We start from the raw sequence: 17,986 nt of genomic DNA, 5'->3' as shown, positions 1-17,986 counted from the left end.
CAGACTCAGTCAGGCATTCCAGTCCTACCACTCCAATCCCTGAGACCAACTGCCTAGATCCTAGTTATCCTTGTACTCTGTTTAATAACACCCCTATCTCCTTTCTCACAGCCCTTGACCCCTGCCCTCAATCTTTCCCATAACCTAAGGCTACTGCCCCTGAACTGGGATACTTGCCCCCAGTCTCTCTTCCTCCAAGTCATCTCCAACTCAGAGTAATATAGATACTGCAAACTTTGGGAAATCATGGAGTCATTAAATGACCATTGATAAAATGGTTATGTTAAGATTTCATAAAGAAGATATGACTTCAACTTATCTTTGATGAATGCACAAGATTTTTCTAGAAAAATAATACAGTATCATTTAGAAGAGGAAGAAGAACTTTCTCTGTCCCAAATAAATAAAATCTTAAAAATGGGGGAAGTCTGGGTGGCTCAGTTGGTTGAACGTTGTCCAACAGTTGATTTTACCTCTGATCATGATCTCAGAATTATGAGATTGAGCTCTGCCTTGGCTCTGTGCTCAGCATGGAGTTTCTTTTGTCTCTCTGCTCCCCTCCCATCTCCTCCACCCTCACACTTGCTCACGCATTCTCTCTCATTTCCAAATAAATAAATAAAACCTTAGAAGAGGAGAAAGAGGAGTGGAAGCCAACACCTTGAGTTAGAAATGATGATGACATGTACATAAAAGAGGGTGAAAACCCATCAGATGGGAGTAGGGGTCCATATCTGTGTCAAGGGATGGGGAAGTTTAGGAAAGAATGTTGAGTCAAAGGTTCTGAATGTCAGTGTGGTAAGTCAGTACTCAACCTCACAGGTTAAAAGGAAATGTTGAAAATGTCTGCACCAATGTGTAAGGACATGTCATGTTTGGACGCTCAGAAGTGAGCCAGTAACTTACTGGCTTCTGAAAAGCCTGGAGAAGTATGGACAAGGGAGAGGCTACTGCCATGATTGAGACAAGAGGTGATGTGTTCCTGAATATGAAACCCAAGAAGCAACTTTGGAGAAGAATGAACTAGGTAGAGTGAAATGCTGTGCATTATAGATGGAGAAGGAACCATCACATAAGACATAGAAGTCCCTTCTACAACCCACATTCTAAGGAAACAATTTCCCTGAAATCAAAATGTACTTCTGTCCACCACTGTCCCTATTTCAATTCAAGGAACTTGGGATCATCCATTTATATGGATAAGCCTCTTTTTCCTGAATGTCGCCTAAGGTCTATACTCCCTTGGATGGCATTTGACCTTACCTGGAAGGTATTTGATCCCTCTAGGTACAGACAGCCTTTTCACTAAGGAAAGTAGATATCTTGCCCTATTTTTAAAAAGATTTCATTTATTTATTTATTTATTTATTTGAGAGAGGGAGAAAGCATGGTGCACAAGCCCCTCTGCATGGAGTGGCAGAGGGAGAAGGAGAAGCAGACACCCCGTTGAGCAGGGAGCCCAATGTGGGGCTCTATCCCAGGACCCTGAGATTATGACCTGAGCTCAAGTCAGCTGTCCAATAGACTGAGCCACAAAGGTGCCCCAATATCTTGTCCTACTGAATAAATTCTGTGTGGTAAATGTGCAGATTCATCAGGTCAATCTGGTGGGGAGATGGCTGGTGTATCAAGCTAGACCGGGCAATGCCTTCTGTAGCTGGGGAAAACGCTGGCTGGCAGAGACACTCAAGTCCTCATCCCAGCACTGGGATTGACTCACTCTGTCATTCAGGGCAGATTGGGTCTTCTGAGTCCCCACCAGCAAAGTGGGGATGATAATGTGTTACAAATAGGAACTCCACAGAACCAAGGTTCAAGGATCTGCGAATGCATGTCTTGGCAAACTTCCATTTCTACCAGTTGGAGCTGAAGAGGAAAAAATGGGATTCTGTTTCTCCATCCCCAAGCCAGTCCAGGTAACTGGTTTGGGCTGAGGGATTCCATCAAAGCTCCAAGTAACACTCCCCAAAGTCCACTGAAACATAAGTCAGTGGACGATTTATTGGCTGTTTTCTACGGAGCTCACTGACCCAAACGCCCTGTCCACCAGCCCTCCCTGCCTCTCCTCTACCTCTCCAATCTGCAGCCTTGTTTGCTAACTGGGACTAAATCCCTCATGGCAGTGGATGCCAGGAGGCGGAAGGGAATGCAGGGCAAGCAAATGGTACATCCCCGTATAGTTTACTGAGCGTGAGACCCTCTGAAGCCAGGTAGATTTGAGATGGGGGGGTTTCAAAGGAGGGGAAGCTGTGAGAGGGTCTGTCTATGAGCTCAAGCCCAAAAGAAATCTGCTCACATCCCCTTTCCAAACCTTTTTTTTTTTTTTTTCAATCTTCAATCCATTTTTTTTCCTGCAGCTAAGCATGGGAGTCCTTGCTTTCTGTGTGACAAAACTATTAGCACCAATCCCTGGCAAGAGGCCCTGGTTTAAGAAGGAATGCCAAGTGCGGTGTATTCATTTCCTGCAGCTGCCAACGATCTTTTCCAGGAAATCTATGCTTTTTCTATTGTACTCAAGGTCCTTCCAGCCTCTGCTGGATTCCAGAATTGTTTCTACATTATTATTATTATTTTTTTTTTTATTATTATTCATTACAGCAACATCCCTCTTCCAAGTATCAAAGTCTCTATTAGTTTCTTATTGCTACTGTAACAATATATCATAAACTTAATGGCTTAAAACAATGCAAATATATTACCTTATAGTTCTGGATTTCAGAAGTTTGCAATGACTCAGCAGGGCTGCACTCCTTCTGGAGGCTCTGGGGGAGAATCTGTTTTCTCATTTTTTCTAACTTTTAGAGTCCACCTGCATTCTTTAGCTCATGACACTTTTCTCCATCCATCAAAGCTTTAAAGTGGGGAGGGGTGGAGCTATAAAGGATCAAAGCTTTCATACTGTTGAAATTAAGATGGCATTAATCTTAACCAGGTTGTGATACATGATAATGTTACTCTTCAGAGTGATCACTAAGAAAATAACTAAAAATGCATATATAATAAAAGAAAAAAAAACAGAATAAAAGGGTGTCTAATAAAATGGTACTCTCTGTGCATCACAAAACGATAATAGAAAGAGGACTGAAGTCAGTAAGATGGCCAAATAAGAAGTCCCTTGCTCATATCTCCCCCTAAACAATTTTGCACCTATCCCTGGACAAAAGTTACTTTGGGGGCTGTGGGATCTAGCACCATGCACCAAGGAAGGAGCCACTCACCCATTCATCAGGTCAAAAGCATATAGATACCAGTCTTGGCTGTAGAACCTGCAGGGACCGCTCTTGGCTGTGGTCTGGGAGCCCCTCAGAAAGCACTGCCCTAGGCAATCTCTTACAAATAAGAGAACATCTGTGGAAGCCCAGGTTTTAGGCAGAGAAGTTCCAGCACACTCTCGGAAAAACAACAACAAGTCCAGTTTGCATGCATTGGAGAGGGTAAGAAGAACAGTTTGACATTACCTGCATCCCTCTGTCCCCAAAGAGACACCAACCAGAGCCAAGAGAGACCCTCTCAAACTGATTTCTCCCGTGGTGGGAAGCAAGAGCACTGGGGGGAGCTTCCCCAGCTCCTGAGCTAAGACAAAGCTGCCAAAGAGACCCATTTGCCTCCTGCCTCCTCTGAAGCACTGATTCATTGAGCTGCATGACTGAGTGGGCAAAAGGGAGCTGGCCAAACACAGATAAGACTCTGACGGGGTTCAAGGGACATGGATCCCACTAATGACACCACAGACTCCATTAAGAAGCCTGCCTACAAGCCACTGGAGATGTCAAAGCAGCAGATCCCCCTTAAACGGCCCATGGGCACCCCCATACTCCATGACCCTCACCTAAACACCCCCTCCAACCTATGGCTAGCCTCCTGTGAGTGTTCCTAACAAGGGAAAGGGCAAGCTGTGATAGACAGCTTGGGGGTCTGGCACAGAAACCACCTGCAGCCATGATCCAGGGTGAGACCACAAACATGGGCTTTAGCTCCACCCTTGGGAAAGCATGACAGACTGTCGGCACTTAGCCGGGTGTACTGCAGGACTGAGAGAAGGCATGCAAGCTTAAGAATTCTGTCACAAGGGGTGCCTGGGTGGCTCAGTGGGTTAAGCCACTGCCTTCGGCTCAGGTCATGATCTCAGGGTCCTGGGATCGAGCCCCGCATCAGGCTCTCTGCTCCACAGGGAGCCTGCTTCTCTCTCTCTCTCTCTCTCTCTCTCTCTCTCTCTGCCTGCCTCTCTGCCTACATGTGATCTCTGTCTGTCAAATAAATAAATAAAAAATCTTAAAAAAAAAATTCTGTCACAAGAGGAAGCAGGAAGCATGGAACAGTCCTAACTATAGAACTTCTGAGAAAGCTTCAAAATCACTAGCAGAGCTGATGGAAGGAAGTTGCCTCCCAAAGTTGGTCAGTGAAAACCAGAAGAGGTGACTACTGCTTCTGCTTTAAATTCAAAGAAACAGGGACGCCTGGGTGGCCCAGTTGGTTAAGCAGCTGCCTTCGGCTCAGGTCATGATCCCAGCGTCCTGGGATCGAGTCCCACATCCGGCTCCTTGCTCCGCAGGGAGCCTGCTTCTCCCTCTGACTCTGCCTTCCACTGTGTCTCGCTCTCGCTCTCTCTCTCTCTGACAAATAAATAAATCTTAAAAAATAAATAAATAAATAAATAAATAAATTCAAAGAAACAAAACTGGGCTTCAAGGAGCATGAAAAATCAAGGAAACATGACACCACCAAAGGCTTACAATAGTTTTCCAGGGACTGACCCCCGAAGGCATGGAGATCCAGGACGTATCGGAAAAAGAATTTCAAATAGACATTTTTAAGGAAGCTCAGTGAGATACAAGAGAACCTTTTTAATAAAGACCTTTTAATAAAATCACGAAAACAAAACAGAAACCAAATAAGCTTAATAAAGAGAGAGGAACCATTAAAAAGAAGATCTGGAGTGGAAGGTGAAATGAAGGAAATGCAAAACACAATAGATATCATCAACAGCAGAGTGGACCACGGAGAGAAAAGAACTTGTGAAGAAGCGCCTAGAAATGTTCTAGTCAGAGAAGAACAAAGAAAAAAGAATAAAGAAGGCTGAAGAAAGCCTATATGATCTATGGGATATCATCAAAAGAAGCAGTCTTTGGAGTCCCAGAAGGACAGGGAGGGGGAAGGGAGCAGAAAGCTTACTTTCTTTCATTAGAGAAGTAATGTCTGAGAAACATCCCAAATCTGGGGGGAGATTTCAATATCCAAGTTCATGAAATTCATAGGTCTTCAAAAAACTCAGCTGTTAAGAGCTCTTCTCCAAAGACATATTGGAATGAAACTGTCAAAAACCAAAGGCAAAAAGAATCTTAAGAGCAGAAAGAGAAAAGAAACTTGTTACTTACAAAGGAAGCCTGGGACGGTAATCAGGATTTACCAGCAGAAACCTTACAGGGGGGAGACAGTGGGATGACGTAGTGAAACCACTGAGAGAAGAAAATTGCCAATCAAAACACTACCTGGAAAAGTTGTGCGACAGAAATGAAGGATATCTGGAGACTTTCCCAGACAAACAAAAACTGGAAGTCTTCATTACCACTAGACCTGCCTTACAAGAAATGCTGAAAGGAGTTTTTCAAGCTGAAAGGGCAGAATGCTCATTAGTAACATGAAAACATATACATCACACTAGGAAAACTAAGTAGTCAAATTCAGAACACTCGAATACACTTAACTTTACTATAAAGGGTAAAGGACAAAAAGTATAAAAAATAACTATAACTATAATAATTTGTTTATGGTTACACAATATAAAAAAGAGGTAAAGTTGTAACAGAAACATAAAAGGAGGGATAAAAGAGTAAAGGTTTTTTTAGAAAAGATTTTATTTATTTCTTTGACAGAGAAAGACACAGCGAGAGAGGGAACACAGCAGGGAGAGTGGGAGAGGGAGAAGCAGGCTTCCTGCTGAGCAGAGAGCCCAATGCAGGACTCAATCCTTGGACCCTGGGATCATCACCTGAGCTGAAGTCAGATGATCAATGACTGAGCCACCCAGGTGCCCCTAAGGGTAAAGCTTTTGTATGCTGTCCAAGTTAAGCAACAAGAATAAAATAGACTATTAAATCTGTAAGATGTATTATGTGAATCTCATGGTAACCTCAAATAAACATCTATAATACATACGCAAAAGATAAATAGAAAAGAGTCAAAGCATACCACTATGGAAAATAATCAATTCACAAATGAAGGCAGCGAGAGAGGGAGAAAGGAACAAGGGAACTACAAAATAGAAAACAGTAAGATGGCATTACCAAGTCCTTACCTATGGATACTCACCAAATGTGAACGGATTACATTCTCCAGAAAAGGCATATGTGGATGAATAGATTGAAAAAAAAAAAAAAAAAGACCCAAATATATGCTTCCTATAGGAGACTCACTTCAACTTGAAGGACACATATAGGCTCAAAGTGAAGGGATGGAAAAGATATTCCATGGAAATGAAAACCAGAACAGAACAGGAGTGGGGCACCAGGGTGACTGAGTCATTTAAGCATCTGCCTTTGGCTCAGGTCAAGATCCCAGGGTCCTGGAATAGAGCCCCGCATTGGGCTCTCTGCTCAGCAGGGAGCCTGCTTCCCTCTCTCCCTCTGCCCCATAAGCCCCAACCCCAGCTCGTGCTCTCTCTTACACTCTCTCTCTCAAATAAATAAATAAAATCTTTTTAAAAAATAATACAAAACAAAACAAAAGAGAACAGGAGTAGCCGTACTTATAGTGGACAAAAGAGACTTTAAGCCAAAAGCTGTAAGAGACAAAGAAGAAAAAAGAAAGATCTCAAATAAAAAACCTAACTTTATACTTCAAAAAACCAGGGAAAGGGTAACCTTAGCCCAAAGTTAGCAGAGGGGAGGAAAAAAGGAAGATCAGAGCAGAAATAAATAAAGACTAAAAAACAATAGAAAAGATGGACAAAGCTAAGAGCTTCCCATCAAGCCCCTTCTTCAATGATATCATAAGCAATTGGCTGATGAGCTTGTAGTGTGTGTGTTTAGAGAGGGGCAGCTTGAGATGGGCAGTCAGACTACTGGTTTTCAAAATCCAGTCTTTGGATCCTTAAAATACATGTGGGGGAAAGATGTGAAGACTCCTGTCTCTGCTTCAAACTGAGTAGGTATACTTTGATTGTGTTCATAAATTTGGCTTTCCCTCCCTTGCTTTACTTGGAAAGATATTTTCCTAGCTAATCACATATTTTAAAAACCATGGCGTTCCATGATCTTATTATGTGCCTTGTAGCCTATGGAATAGGTAGTGGTTTAAAAACCTGCCTGCAAATTCTTGTATGTTCATTGAATTAAGAGATGTGGTCTGTGTTCTCTAACTCTGAACTTGGGAGACTTAAACCATCATGTAAAATATCCACATCCAGCTATGGAGAGGGGCCCCCGGAGAGATGGGGGTTGGAAGGGAGAGAAGATTCCTTTGGATTCAACCCTCAGCTGTTTAAGACCTGCCAGCTCAGACACCTGACATTGAGTGAAGGTCTTGAGACGACCCCAATCCCAGCCATCACCCAGCTGCAAAGATGTAAAAACAAACAAACAAAAAAAACCAAAACAAAACAAAAAGGAGGAAGAACTGCCTTGGCTTATTCAAGAACAAAATCAATGATTGCTCTTGCTTTCAGTCACTGTTTTCTGATGGGTGGTTAGAGGGAAGTTGATTATGACAATAGATGCTACAATTTTAGGTATTATTCTAAGAATACTGAAACCTGCTTTTCTGCTTATGTTCTATTATTGTGTTTTTTGGATTTAAGAAAAGCCTGCAGGGTTTAAAGCAGGAAAGGATTTCTGGAACCAGGTGTCCTAGAGATGCTATCTGAAAAGGAAAATTTGGGGAAATCCCTTACATCTCTTTGATTTGGTAACCCTACTTCCTTTCATTTTCTACATGAAGTGTTTTATTTCAAAAAAGCAGAACCCTTAGTGAGAGTCATAGATCACACGCCGCCTGGGCATAGCCCACACCTTGCATACCAGCCCTGAATTCAGTGGAAGTCAGGCCAACATCAATCATGCCTTCTCTCTCGTTTTCTAGCATCTTTCCCAGGGCGGGGCAATGGGTCAGCACATGTACCATTCCATCTTATGATTCATTCCAAAATGAAGTCCTGCCTATCACCCACTCACTTTCTTTCCATTCCTGTCTGATCCTATAAAAGGAGAGCAGAACCACCAGAGGAGCAGAGAGGTTAAGACCAACCCAGAAACCTCCAGCTCTCACGCCCAAGCTCCCTGCTCCCCGCCGACATGAAGGTCTCCGCCACACTTCTCTGCCTGCTGCTCATAGCTGCTGCCTTCTGCCTCCAGGTGCTTACCCAGCCAGGTAAGGCCCTCTCGCTTTCCCCCTGAAGCCCATCACCACACCTCTGGGTTTTCATGGGCCACCAGAGCAGGAGGACCACCCACCATCTCCCATCCATGACTGCTTTCCAAGATCAGGAGAGTCAGAGAAGGACAAGGAGTGAAACTGATCACTCGGTTGCTCCCGGGAATTCCAGCCGTGGACCCCAAATCCAGTCCTTCCAGGTCTCTAGCTCTACCATCATCCCCTCAGTGCCCCTGCTCCTTGTAGCCATGTTTGGGGGAACTGGGGTGATCAAAAAGAGGGGGACTCTAGTGGAGGGTGCACAAGGTATTTCCAGAGGGGGTAGAGGGGAAAGGAGGAGACCCAGAATCTGGACTGTGCTTTGTTCAGTCCAGCATCAAGAGATAGGGCTCCACAGAGGCATCGGGGATCAGGGAAACTCACAACCAGGCCTAGATTGCTCAGAGACCAGAGGGGGACCCACAGCTGCGGTCCCCCATCCTAAGGAATTGGGCTTTCCTATGAGTCCCGCTAACAACACCCAGAGTTGTCGCCACTTCCTCTTCCCCTCTCAGTTTGCGATGGTATCCTTCCATTTCACAGTCCGTGCCGATGAGACTGAGAGGTTCAGACCAGAGACACAGCACTTAGAGTGGCCAGGATCCCTTTCCTTCGACTCTCCTCCTTACTATTCCCTACCTTACAAATAGGAAGTCCCAGCACACACCCTAAATAACCCTTGTTGTTTCAACAGACGGGATTAATAGCTCAGCTACCTGTTGCTATAGATTTGCCACTAAGAAGATCCACATCCAGAAGCTGAAGAGCTACAGAAGAATCACCAGCAGCTACTGTCCCCGGGAAGCTGTGATGTGAGTGACCCCATGATCACCAGTGCTCAACCCTTGACCTTGAGTTCTGCTCCCAGACAGTGGATAGAGTTATTATAAGACGAGTTGGAATTTAACCCCCAGATGCTTAGATCAGCTCTAATCTAATCCCAGAAATTTTTTGTGGGAAAAGGGAATTGGAGAACATAGAGACTTATCATTCCCAGCTCCCTGTCTAGCTGTTAGTTCAGATGTTGGTTCCTTCATCCAGGACACAGGCTGGTTTCTCCCCTGGCAAGCAAAAGTAGCTGCTTCCCCTGAGTTCCTTCCATCATCCTGAAGGAGCAGGAGGCTGGCTGAAGACAAAGCAAAAGCTGGCGCCTTGCACCCCCCCCCCTTCACCCACTCCCCTCCATATGTGTAGCATTCCTCAGGCACCCCTGACTGCGATAAAACTGCCATAGTTAACTTGCAGAGATCACAGTCCTGCAAGGTAGGAGTCTCCCTTGGTTTGCAAATATCCTTGAGATTTACAACAAAGAAGTTACCTTATCAATAGCCCTAATGTCACCCTCCCCTCCATAAAACACCGAAGGAGGCGGAGGTAGAAGAAAAAGTAAATAAAGTTAAATTTCTTCTAAACCTAAATCTCATTAACAAGGATGCTTGATAGCAGGAACGTAAGATTCTACCAGGAGACTCCCAATTGTCTTTACTTGATAAGTAACCAGGCCTTCAATATCCTGGTAGTGCTTTTTCGCATGCGTGGGCTAACCGGCCAGTTCTGCTTCTGTAAGATTGCTTTGTCTGCTTTCGCACACGGGTCCCCTGACCCAATCCACTGACGCCAAGTATGCCTGTTCAAACTATCAATCAATCAGCTCAGCCCCACCCGAAACTTGTTTGTATCTGTCTATAAAAATCCTGCACCGACCCAGCTCCGGACCTCTCGGCCTTATCGGCAACGAGCAGCCCAGAGGTCCAGGTTCGAACCTGCAATAAATGACCCTTGCTGATTGGCTTTGACTCACGTCTCTGGTGGTCTTTTAAGGTGGGGGTAATACTCTATTGGCATTTCAATCCTTCTGCATCACCCCAGGCTAATGGGACAGGCCAATTTCCCACAGAGTGAGTTACACTCCCAGGTTGAATCTTCAGTGCACTCTAACGGCCCTCTCTTCCCACAGCTTCAAGACCAAACTGGCCAGGGAGGTCTGTGCCGACCCCAAGCAGAAGTGGGTCCGGGATCTCATGGAGTACCTGGACAAGAAAACCCAAACCCGAAAGCCGTGAACATTCATGCCCACAGTGAAGCCAAGGCAGTACCCAGGAAATGATTCGTTTATGTTCCTTATCTTTTCCAACATACCTTCTGAGATTGTTCTATTTTAATTCTAAGGAATATGAGATTTGTGTAATAATGTGAATCATAGTTTTTCTTAAGTAATTCTTTATGTCTTCTAAGTTGTTAATATTTGAATTTAATGTGCTCTGGAATTGAATGTAATTTAAATGTAAGCCCTCGGACATATCCCATGACTTCAGCCCCCTAAAAACGGCCGGATGCTCCCTTCCTCTCTACCTCATTGTAACGTTGTGAAGATCTTTGCATGAATCAAAGAAAATACACATATACTTAATTTTTAAGAGGAGATGTCCCTATGAAACCATAAGATTATTCTAGAAATGAGTATTTTTATATGTATAACTCTTGAACTTTTACATAAAATATATTTTTGGATAAAACTTGACTTTAATGACTTTTTAAAGGACAAGATAAATCTGGTGGGAGTACCAGGGAGAGGAGGGCTGGTTTCAGAAGGTGGGACTAGTGTCCTGGGGGAATGAGCATAGGATGGACTCTGGGCTTATCCCCAGGCTGGGCTAACCTGCACAGAAAGGAATCAGGTTGCCTAGGGCCAGATTTGGCCAACTCCACAGCTCTAACTGACAACAGCTTCAGCCATTCATTCAAATACCTTCTTCCTTTCTGAAATTATTTCCTTTCTCACCATCCCACATCCTTCCCAAGAGCCTCTCCCCTCAGCTGTTGCATTAGTCTTACAGCTGGCTGGTATTCTTTCTTCTAACCCTTGAATCTAGAATAATACAAGTATCACCTGCATTGAGGAACCAAGGAAGGACTCAACAGAGGGCCTCAGACGTTCCCTTCCACATCTGGGAACCACATGTCATAGAAAGATTTCTAACTCTATATGTTGAGGAAGAGCAAGGAGGGTCAGAGGGGTATGAGCAAGGAGGGCATGACAAGGCAACATGCTGAAAAACCCTTGATAACTTTAAGCTGAGCTTCTTGTAAAAAGAGGGTTGCTCAAATCTCCCATAGAAATTTCAAGGTACCAGGAAAAATTGGGCACTTTGGTGGCAAGCAGACAATTCATAGATGACTCGTGGATGCTCAGGCCAGGTCCAACAGCCCTTTCCTCACTACCTCCCAATTGTCCTCAACCCCAAACATCTCAAATGCCAGTGGGGGACAACAGTAGCCCGACCAGGCAAAAGAAGGATACTCTAGTGCGATGAAACACAGCAAGCCCCGTGGTCCAGGCAAATATCAAGTAGTGTCAGGTCGTAGAACGAGCAAGAAGAGATGGGTTCCATGTGCCCAGGGCCTAAAGGAATCTGATTACACTCTCCCTGCCAAGACTGTCTTTTCATTTTCAAGGAATTCTGAACTCATTGTCCTCATTGGGCCTCTTTGGACACAGAGCGTTAAAGTGAAATTCCAAACCACAACCAGGAATAGAAGCTGATCCATAACTGGGCATGGAGTTTAATGGGACTCAAAAATCAGTCTGGGTGTAAAACCAATGTGCCTAGTAAATTAGGGCAAGTTATTTTTCGTGACAGGGCCCCCCATCTGTGGAGATTTATGGCTCTCATATTGGCATCAACATCTCTTAGACATTAATGAAAACTCAGAATTCCAAGTACCATCACCAAAGATTCTAATACAGAGTGTTGGGTGGACAAAGTGCCCCTTCCAACTTTTTAACTGGTTTCCAGCCCTGTCTCCAGAAGAGTGAAGGGTACACCCTGATGTCCTCTTTCAGGTCAGTGCAGTCTCTGGGCCTGATCTGTGCCTCTGGCTTAGACATGAAGAGTGACTTTGGTCTGAACTTTCCTACCTCCTAGACTTGGCTATTGGACATGCACCAGCTTTGAAAGAGCTGAAGTTGTAAATGCCCACCTAATGCTCATGTGCTCTTCAGCATTTTCCAGCCTACCTTGCATTTATTTAGGGCCATATGACTGGATTCCAACCAACCAAGTGAGGACCAAAATATGTAAGCCACTTCCCCATAACAGCTCATACTTCTGGGCTTCTCTTCCTCTGTCATGCTGATCTTGGAGTCAATGTACTCCAAATTATCTCGGCCTTCGGATGGAGGCATCCCATGCCCTTAAGCCACTGGAGGAGAGCCACTTGGCCTACCCTATTCTGTGACAGACAAAATAAATAATCCTTTGTTATATTAAGTCATGAAGTTGGGAGCTTAGCTTAACCCCAATTAATAGAGGAATTGGTGTCATGACCGTGTGTAGCCAGTAGAAACCTAAAATGTGTAGCATTGACTTGACATTTGGCAGCCAACAGTGAGGAAACTATCTCAGGTTGAAACGATGGAGAATCTTATTACAAAGTGTCAGAGCTGTCGGGTCCTCTCTGCTGAAATTACAGCTCCAAGGAGAGAGTTTTTAAAATATACATTAGTAATGCATTGGTTGATTTTGTTTGTATTGGTCAGGGTGTTGAGAGAAAGAGATGAACTCAAGAAAGCATTGACTTGTTTTAAAGCAACAATGAAACAGAATCTTACATTGTTGGAAAAGCCATCTGTATTCATTTGTAGGTCCCAAACATTAAGAAAAGGCTTAATTTAAGGAGAAAAAAGTAAAAAGATTTCAGTAACAAAAATCCAGGAAAAAAAACCTGAGTTGGATGAATTAAATAAAGGCAAAAATCAGATTAAAGTTGTCACCCTGACATTTCAAGCCTCATTAAGAGGAAGGAGGAGAGAGGAAAAGGCAGAAAAATAATTTGAGAAATGTATCTAGAAAGAAATGGGCTGTGACTACTGGCAGATAGATTTGGCTGGGTGGAAAGAGATCAGAAGCCTGCTAAGTTCTCAAGAGAACTAGACTATATTGCCAATAAAACCATGAAATCCTGCACTAAAAACACATAGCCATTGACCATTCAAAAGGAAAACAAACTTCAAGCAAGCCATCTTCCAAGGCTGCAGAGTCCTGTAGGAGAATATGCTCCTTCCATGCCCACTTCAGAGGTGGCCAGGAGAAATAATGTAGAAGGAAAAGACCTCACGAAAGCAATCAGGACCCAGGATCAAAAAGACAAAAGAACTTCCCCAGATTGCAGAATCAAGACTAACCTAAGGTAAGGGACTTAGACAACATCTGCCTAAAGGACTGCAGGGTCTCTACAGAGCATTGGCCACTGATGTGCCATCTTGCCCTCCACCAATGAAGGTGTTGGTTGCAAGTACCTGTCCTCCTCAAACTTGATATATTATGTCAGGGGCAAATTCAGAGGTCACTGAACAAAGTAGATCCATGCCCTCACCTGACAGAGAGGACCACTTGCCATCCAGAGATCCCGGGCATTTATTTTGGTGCAATGACTTTATAGGACTTTGGGTTGGTCTCTCTTCTGGATTGGTTGATTTCATTAAGCTATTTTAAGAAGCAGTGAGCAAAGGACAGACTGCACAGAAACTATTAGTTCTTAGCAAGTCTTCATGTGTTCCTCTTCATTTCTCAGCCTTCCTTGCACTTGGAGCCATAGGATGACTTAGGACCACAAGGTGGAGACACATGTGGTAGAAGTTGCTTCCATGCCTGGTTCTTTAAAGCCCCCTGTACATTCTGTCAGCCTTCTCTCCCTTGCCTCAGTGAACATGGGGCAACCCAGCTACTTGTAAATCACAGACAGCATCTGGAACATGAGCTTCCATGTCCCAGATGCTGGCTATCATTTATAAGAAGCTGGATCGTTGAGTTACTTCTTTGAAAAGAGTGCCTTGGGTAAGCTGCCTGACCAATGTCATGCGGTGAAATGAACAACAAAGAAATACCTTTTGCAGTGAGATGCTGAGATTTCCATGCTTGTTGTGGAAGCATAGGCTGGTGTTGTTGTGACTAACTGATGCCTGGAAGTACTTCCACCAACCTGTCCCATTTTAATCGTCGGGCAAAGGACTCAAGTTGGTTGCCCCAAGAGTATCATACAAGGTAATGTGATAAACAGTAAGAAAATTTTTAAAAAGAGAACTTTGGTTTTTCTCAGGGCAGCTCTGAAAAACAGGCTTCACTTTTATAAATGAGTTCATGAAAGAGGTAGTTGCTTACCTTCCCTAAGCCTTGCTGTCTCATCTTTAAAATGAACCTAATTAGAATTCCTACTTTGTAGGTTTGTTGGAGTATTTAAATAAGTGAACCCGCAGGAAATGAATCAATGTACTGCTTGTGTACGTTGAGTAAGTTGGCATCATTACTGAGAACTTGCTAATTGCTAGACACATGGTTAGAATTTTTTTATTAACGTATAATGTACTAATTGTTTCAGGGGTACGGGTCTGTGAATCATCAGTCTTACACAATTCACAGAGCTCACCATAGCACATACCCTCCCCAGTGTCCATCACCCAGTCACCCCATCCCTCCTACCCCTCCCCTCTAACAACGCTCAGTTTGTTTCCCGAGATTTAGAGTCTCTTATGGCTTGTCTCCCTCTCTGGTTTCATCTTGTTTCATTCTTCCCTCCCTTCCCCTATGATCCTCTGCCTTGTTTCTCAAATTCCTCACATCAGTGAAAGCATATAATAATTGTCTTTCTCTGATTGACTTATTTCGCTCAGCATAATACCGTCTAGTTCCGTCCATGTCATTGCAAATGGCAAGATTTCTGGCGGGGGGCGGGTGTTGATGGCTGCATAGTATTCCATTGTATATATATACACTACATCTTCATCTATTCATCTGTCGATGGACATCTAGGTTCTTTCCATATTTTGGGTATCGTGGACATTGCTGCTGTAAACATTGGGGTGCCTGTGCCCCTTCGGATCACTACATTTGTATCTTTAGGGTAAATACCCAGTAGTGCGATTGCTGGGTCATAGGGGAGCTCTAGTTTCAACTTTTTGAGGAACCTCCATACTGTTTTCCAGAGTGGCTGCACCAGCTTGCATTCCCACCAACAGTGTAGGAGGGCTCCTTTCTCCGCATCCTCTCCAAAATCTGTCGTTTCATGACTCATTGATTTTAGCCATTCTGACTGGTGTCAAGTGGTTTCTCACTGTGGTTTTGATTTGTATCTCCCTGATGCCGAGTGATGTGGAGCACTTTTTCAGGTGTCTATTGGCCATCTGGATGTCTTCTTTGCAGAAATGTCTGTTCAGACACAGGGTTAGAATTTTTATGCTAACATATATTTGGGGTAATCTTCCTCCCAAAGTAATAAGAAACTGCAGACGTGGTCTCAGTGACCCTTGAGAGGAAGAGAGGTAGCGCACCCTACTTGGTTCCGTTTTGCACAAGGGAAAAGGGGTCCAGGGGCTATGATGTGGTAAAAGTTTCACAACATGGGGAGTCACAAGACAGAGGTTCTAGAATCAGGCTCAGCACACCATGTTGCCTTAGGGATTATGTTGCTGGTCCCCAGGTCTCTCTTTTTTTTTTTTTTTTTTTTTTTTTTTTTTTTTTTTTTTTTAGCATCGGGCTAAGTGGTACCTGGGTGGCTCAGTTAGTTGAGTTCCCTACTTCTGATTTCGACTCAGGCTGGGATCTCAGGATCCTAGGATCAAGCCCCATATTGGGCTCCACGCTCAGCTCAGTGTGTTTGAGATTCCCTGTGCTCACCCCTCTGCTGCTCTCTCTCTAAAAATAAATAAAAACTTTAAAAAATCAGATAGGGTTAGAATAAAGTTAAAATTAATATTTCTTCAATTCTGTGTGTAACTTCACATTATTAGAGGAAATCTAGAACACAGCTGCCAAAAAAAAAAAAAAAAAGCCCGATTCCTGGGATCCTTTTCCACTGATCATTCATCCTTCTTTGGAAAACACTCAGAAAGCTAAGATTCTGTTTTCACAATGAGGAACTCATTTCCTTCCCATCACTCAGTCATTCCCCCACCAACGCCCTACATATTTCAGACACCAGACCAGAGAAAGTAGTGGATCCAGCCTAGGTCACTTCTGGGTAAGAAGCCGCCCCCACTTATGGAGACAGCCAGGCAGCTGGACGGGGCAGTTACTGAACTTGGACATCTAAGTTTCAGTTTGTTTATTCCCGCTGAGGTATCTGTGGTCCATGTCAAATCCAAAGTTCAGGAAGGAAAACACAAAAATGGAAAGTCACTTGCTGATAAGGCCCTCTAATCACCCAGCAGTTGTGAAATTACATCTACCAAGGAAACATACTTGCTCAACCACAGCAGCCAAAAACCTGGAGACCCCGCATCTCCCACAAGTGCAACCCAGGCATTTCTGGAAACCCTCAGGAGCAGGGGTGAGATGAGGGGAATGAGGTCTCAGTAGAATCTCAGGGTGACATGTTTGATTCCGCTCAGGAATGTGGTCTAGGTATTTGTATCATGACTCATTTCTCCATCCTCTGATGACTTAGGTTTATTACACGTGTCAATCCAAGTGAGATAATGCATGTTGTGCTAGCAAACAATCTTAAATTACCAGTGGCTTAGAACAACAAAGGTTAGTACCAAATATCACTGTACCAAATATCTATCATGTATGGGCTAGAGCTTTAACCTCATAGACTCGGGATTCCTTTTTTTTTTTTTTTAAATTATTTTTAAAGATTTTTAGTTATTTGACAGACAGAGATCACAAGTAGGCAGAGAGGTAGGCAGAGAGAAAGAGTGTGTGTGGTAAGCAGGCTTACCACTGAGCAGAGAGTCCGGTGCAGGGCTCGATATGGGGCTTTAATCCACTGAGCCACCCAGGCGCCCCTAGACTTGGGATTCTTGATTGAGGAGCAGCTGTTCTTGGGAATATCACTGCTTATTGTGATAAAGGAAAAGAATGTTCTTGGGAGGGGCGCCTGGGTGGCTCAGTGGGTTAAGCCGCTGCCTTCGGCTCAGGTCATGATCTCAGGGTCCTGGGATCGAGTCCCACATCGGGCTCTCCGTTCAGCAGGGAGCCTGCTTCCCTTCCTCACTCTCTGCCTGCCTCTCCGTCTACTTGTGATTTCTCTCTGTCAAATAAATAAATAAATCTTTAAAAAAAAAATAATGTTCTTGGGATTTTTGCATGGGCAATTTCAAACTCTGGCTCAGAAATGAGGCTTGCCACTTTATCTCCTCACTTACTGGTCAAAACTAGTTAATGGTCCCAATCAACCAAAAGCGACCAAGAAATGAAAATCTACCAACTATCCAGAAAGCAGAGAATGGAGACTATTTGGTGAACAGTACTGGGACTATCACACAGCCACATAGCTCCTCATAGTGACAGAAATAGAGCTTGTTGCATTGACCAAGATCTTCCCATACCCTTGCTGGTGGGGATGGATCCCAGCTGGGGACATTGAGTCGAAGGCAGAGACACAGGACCTCAGAACAGATGGGTTTACCTGCACCTCTTACATTTCCTTACCGTCTCTGAAATACCCTTCTTTTCTTACAAGGTCATGCTTTTAAGTATTTACATATCATTAGTGGCTCATCCTTTCTATTAAGTTCTCCCCCAGATTCAGCTTCTAGCCCAACAATCTGCTGCTTTAAGGTGGCCAGTAGGAAGTCTTT

General features: G+C 43.9%; 1 protein-coding gene and 1 long non-coding RNA gene across 5 annotated transcripts in view; one reads left to right on the top strand and one right to left on the bottom strand.

The window, feature by feature from the left end:
- Positions 1–5,476, bottom strand: part of LOC101685857 — a 32,807-nt gene extending 27,331 nt beyond the window's left edge. For all 4 annotated transcript variants that reach the window (XR_001178578.2, XR_199072.3, XR_001178579.2 and 1 more), the window contains exon 1: positions 5,376–5,476. This is a non-coding gene — a long non-coding RNA (uncharacterized LOC101685857). The remainder of the gene's footprint in view (positions 1–5,375) is intronic.
- A 2,758-nt stretch (positions 5,477–8,234) lies between these two features.
- LOC101686339 (C-C motif chemokine 2) lies at positions 8,235–10,887 on the top strand. The gene is made up of 3 exons (XM_004747090.3): positions 8,235–8,364; positions 9,101–9,218; positions 10,364–10,887. Exons 1-3 carry the CDS (start codon positions 8,289–8,291, stop codon positions 10,467–10,469), a joined length of 300 nt encoding a protein of 99 aa, XP_004747147.1. The 5' UTR covers positions 8,235–8,288; the 3' UTR covers positions 10,470–10,887.
- Positions 10,888–17,986: the final 7,099 nt, after the last annotated feature.

The sequence above is a fragment of the Mustela putorius genome, unplaced genomic scaffold (assembly GCF_011764305.1).
Source record: "Mustela putorius furo isolate JIRA1106 unplaced genomic scaffold, ASM1176430v1.1 tig00003962_pilon_pilon_pilon, whole genome shotgun sequence".
Lineage (NCBI taxonomy): Eukaryota > Metazoa > Chordata > Mammalia > Carnivora > Mustelidae > Mustela > Mustela putorius.
The sequence above is the reverse complement of the archived record's forward strand: the minus strand, read 5'-3'. Positions and strand labels throughout refer to the sequence as shown.

Coding starts and splice junctions, on each gene's coding strand:
- LOC101686339 (XM_004747090.3), top strand. CDS start 8,289: ATGAAGGTCTCCGCCACACTTCTCTGCCTGCTGCTCATAGCTGCTGCC. Junction 8,365..9,100: donor CCAGGTGCTTACCCAGCCAG/GTAAGGCCCTCT, acceptor TTGTTTCAACAG/ACGGGATTAATAGCTCAGCT. Junction 9,219..10,363: donor TGTCCCCGGGAAGCTGTGAT/GTGAGTGACCCC, acceptor CTCTTCCCACAG/CTTCAAGACCAAACTGGCCA.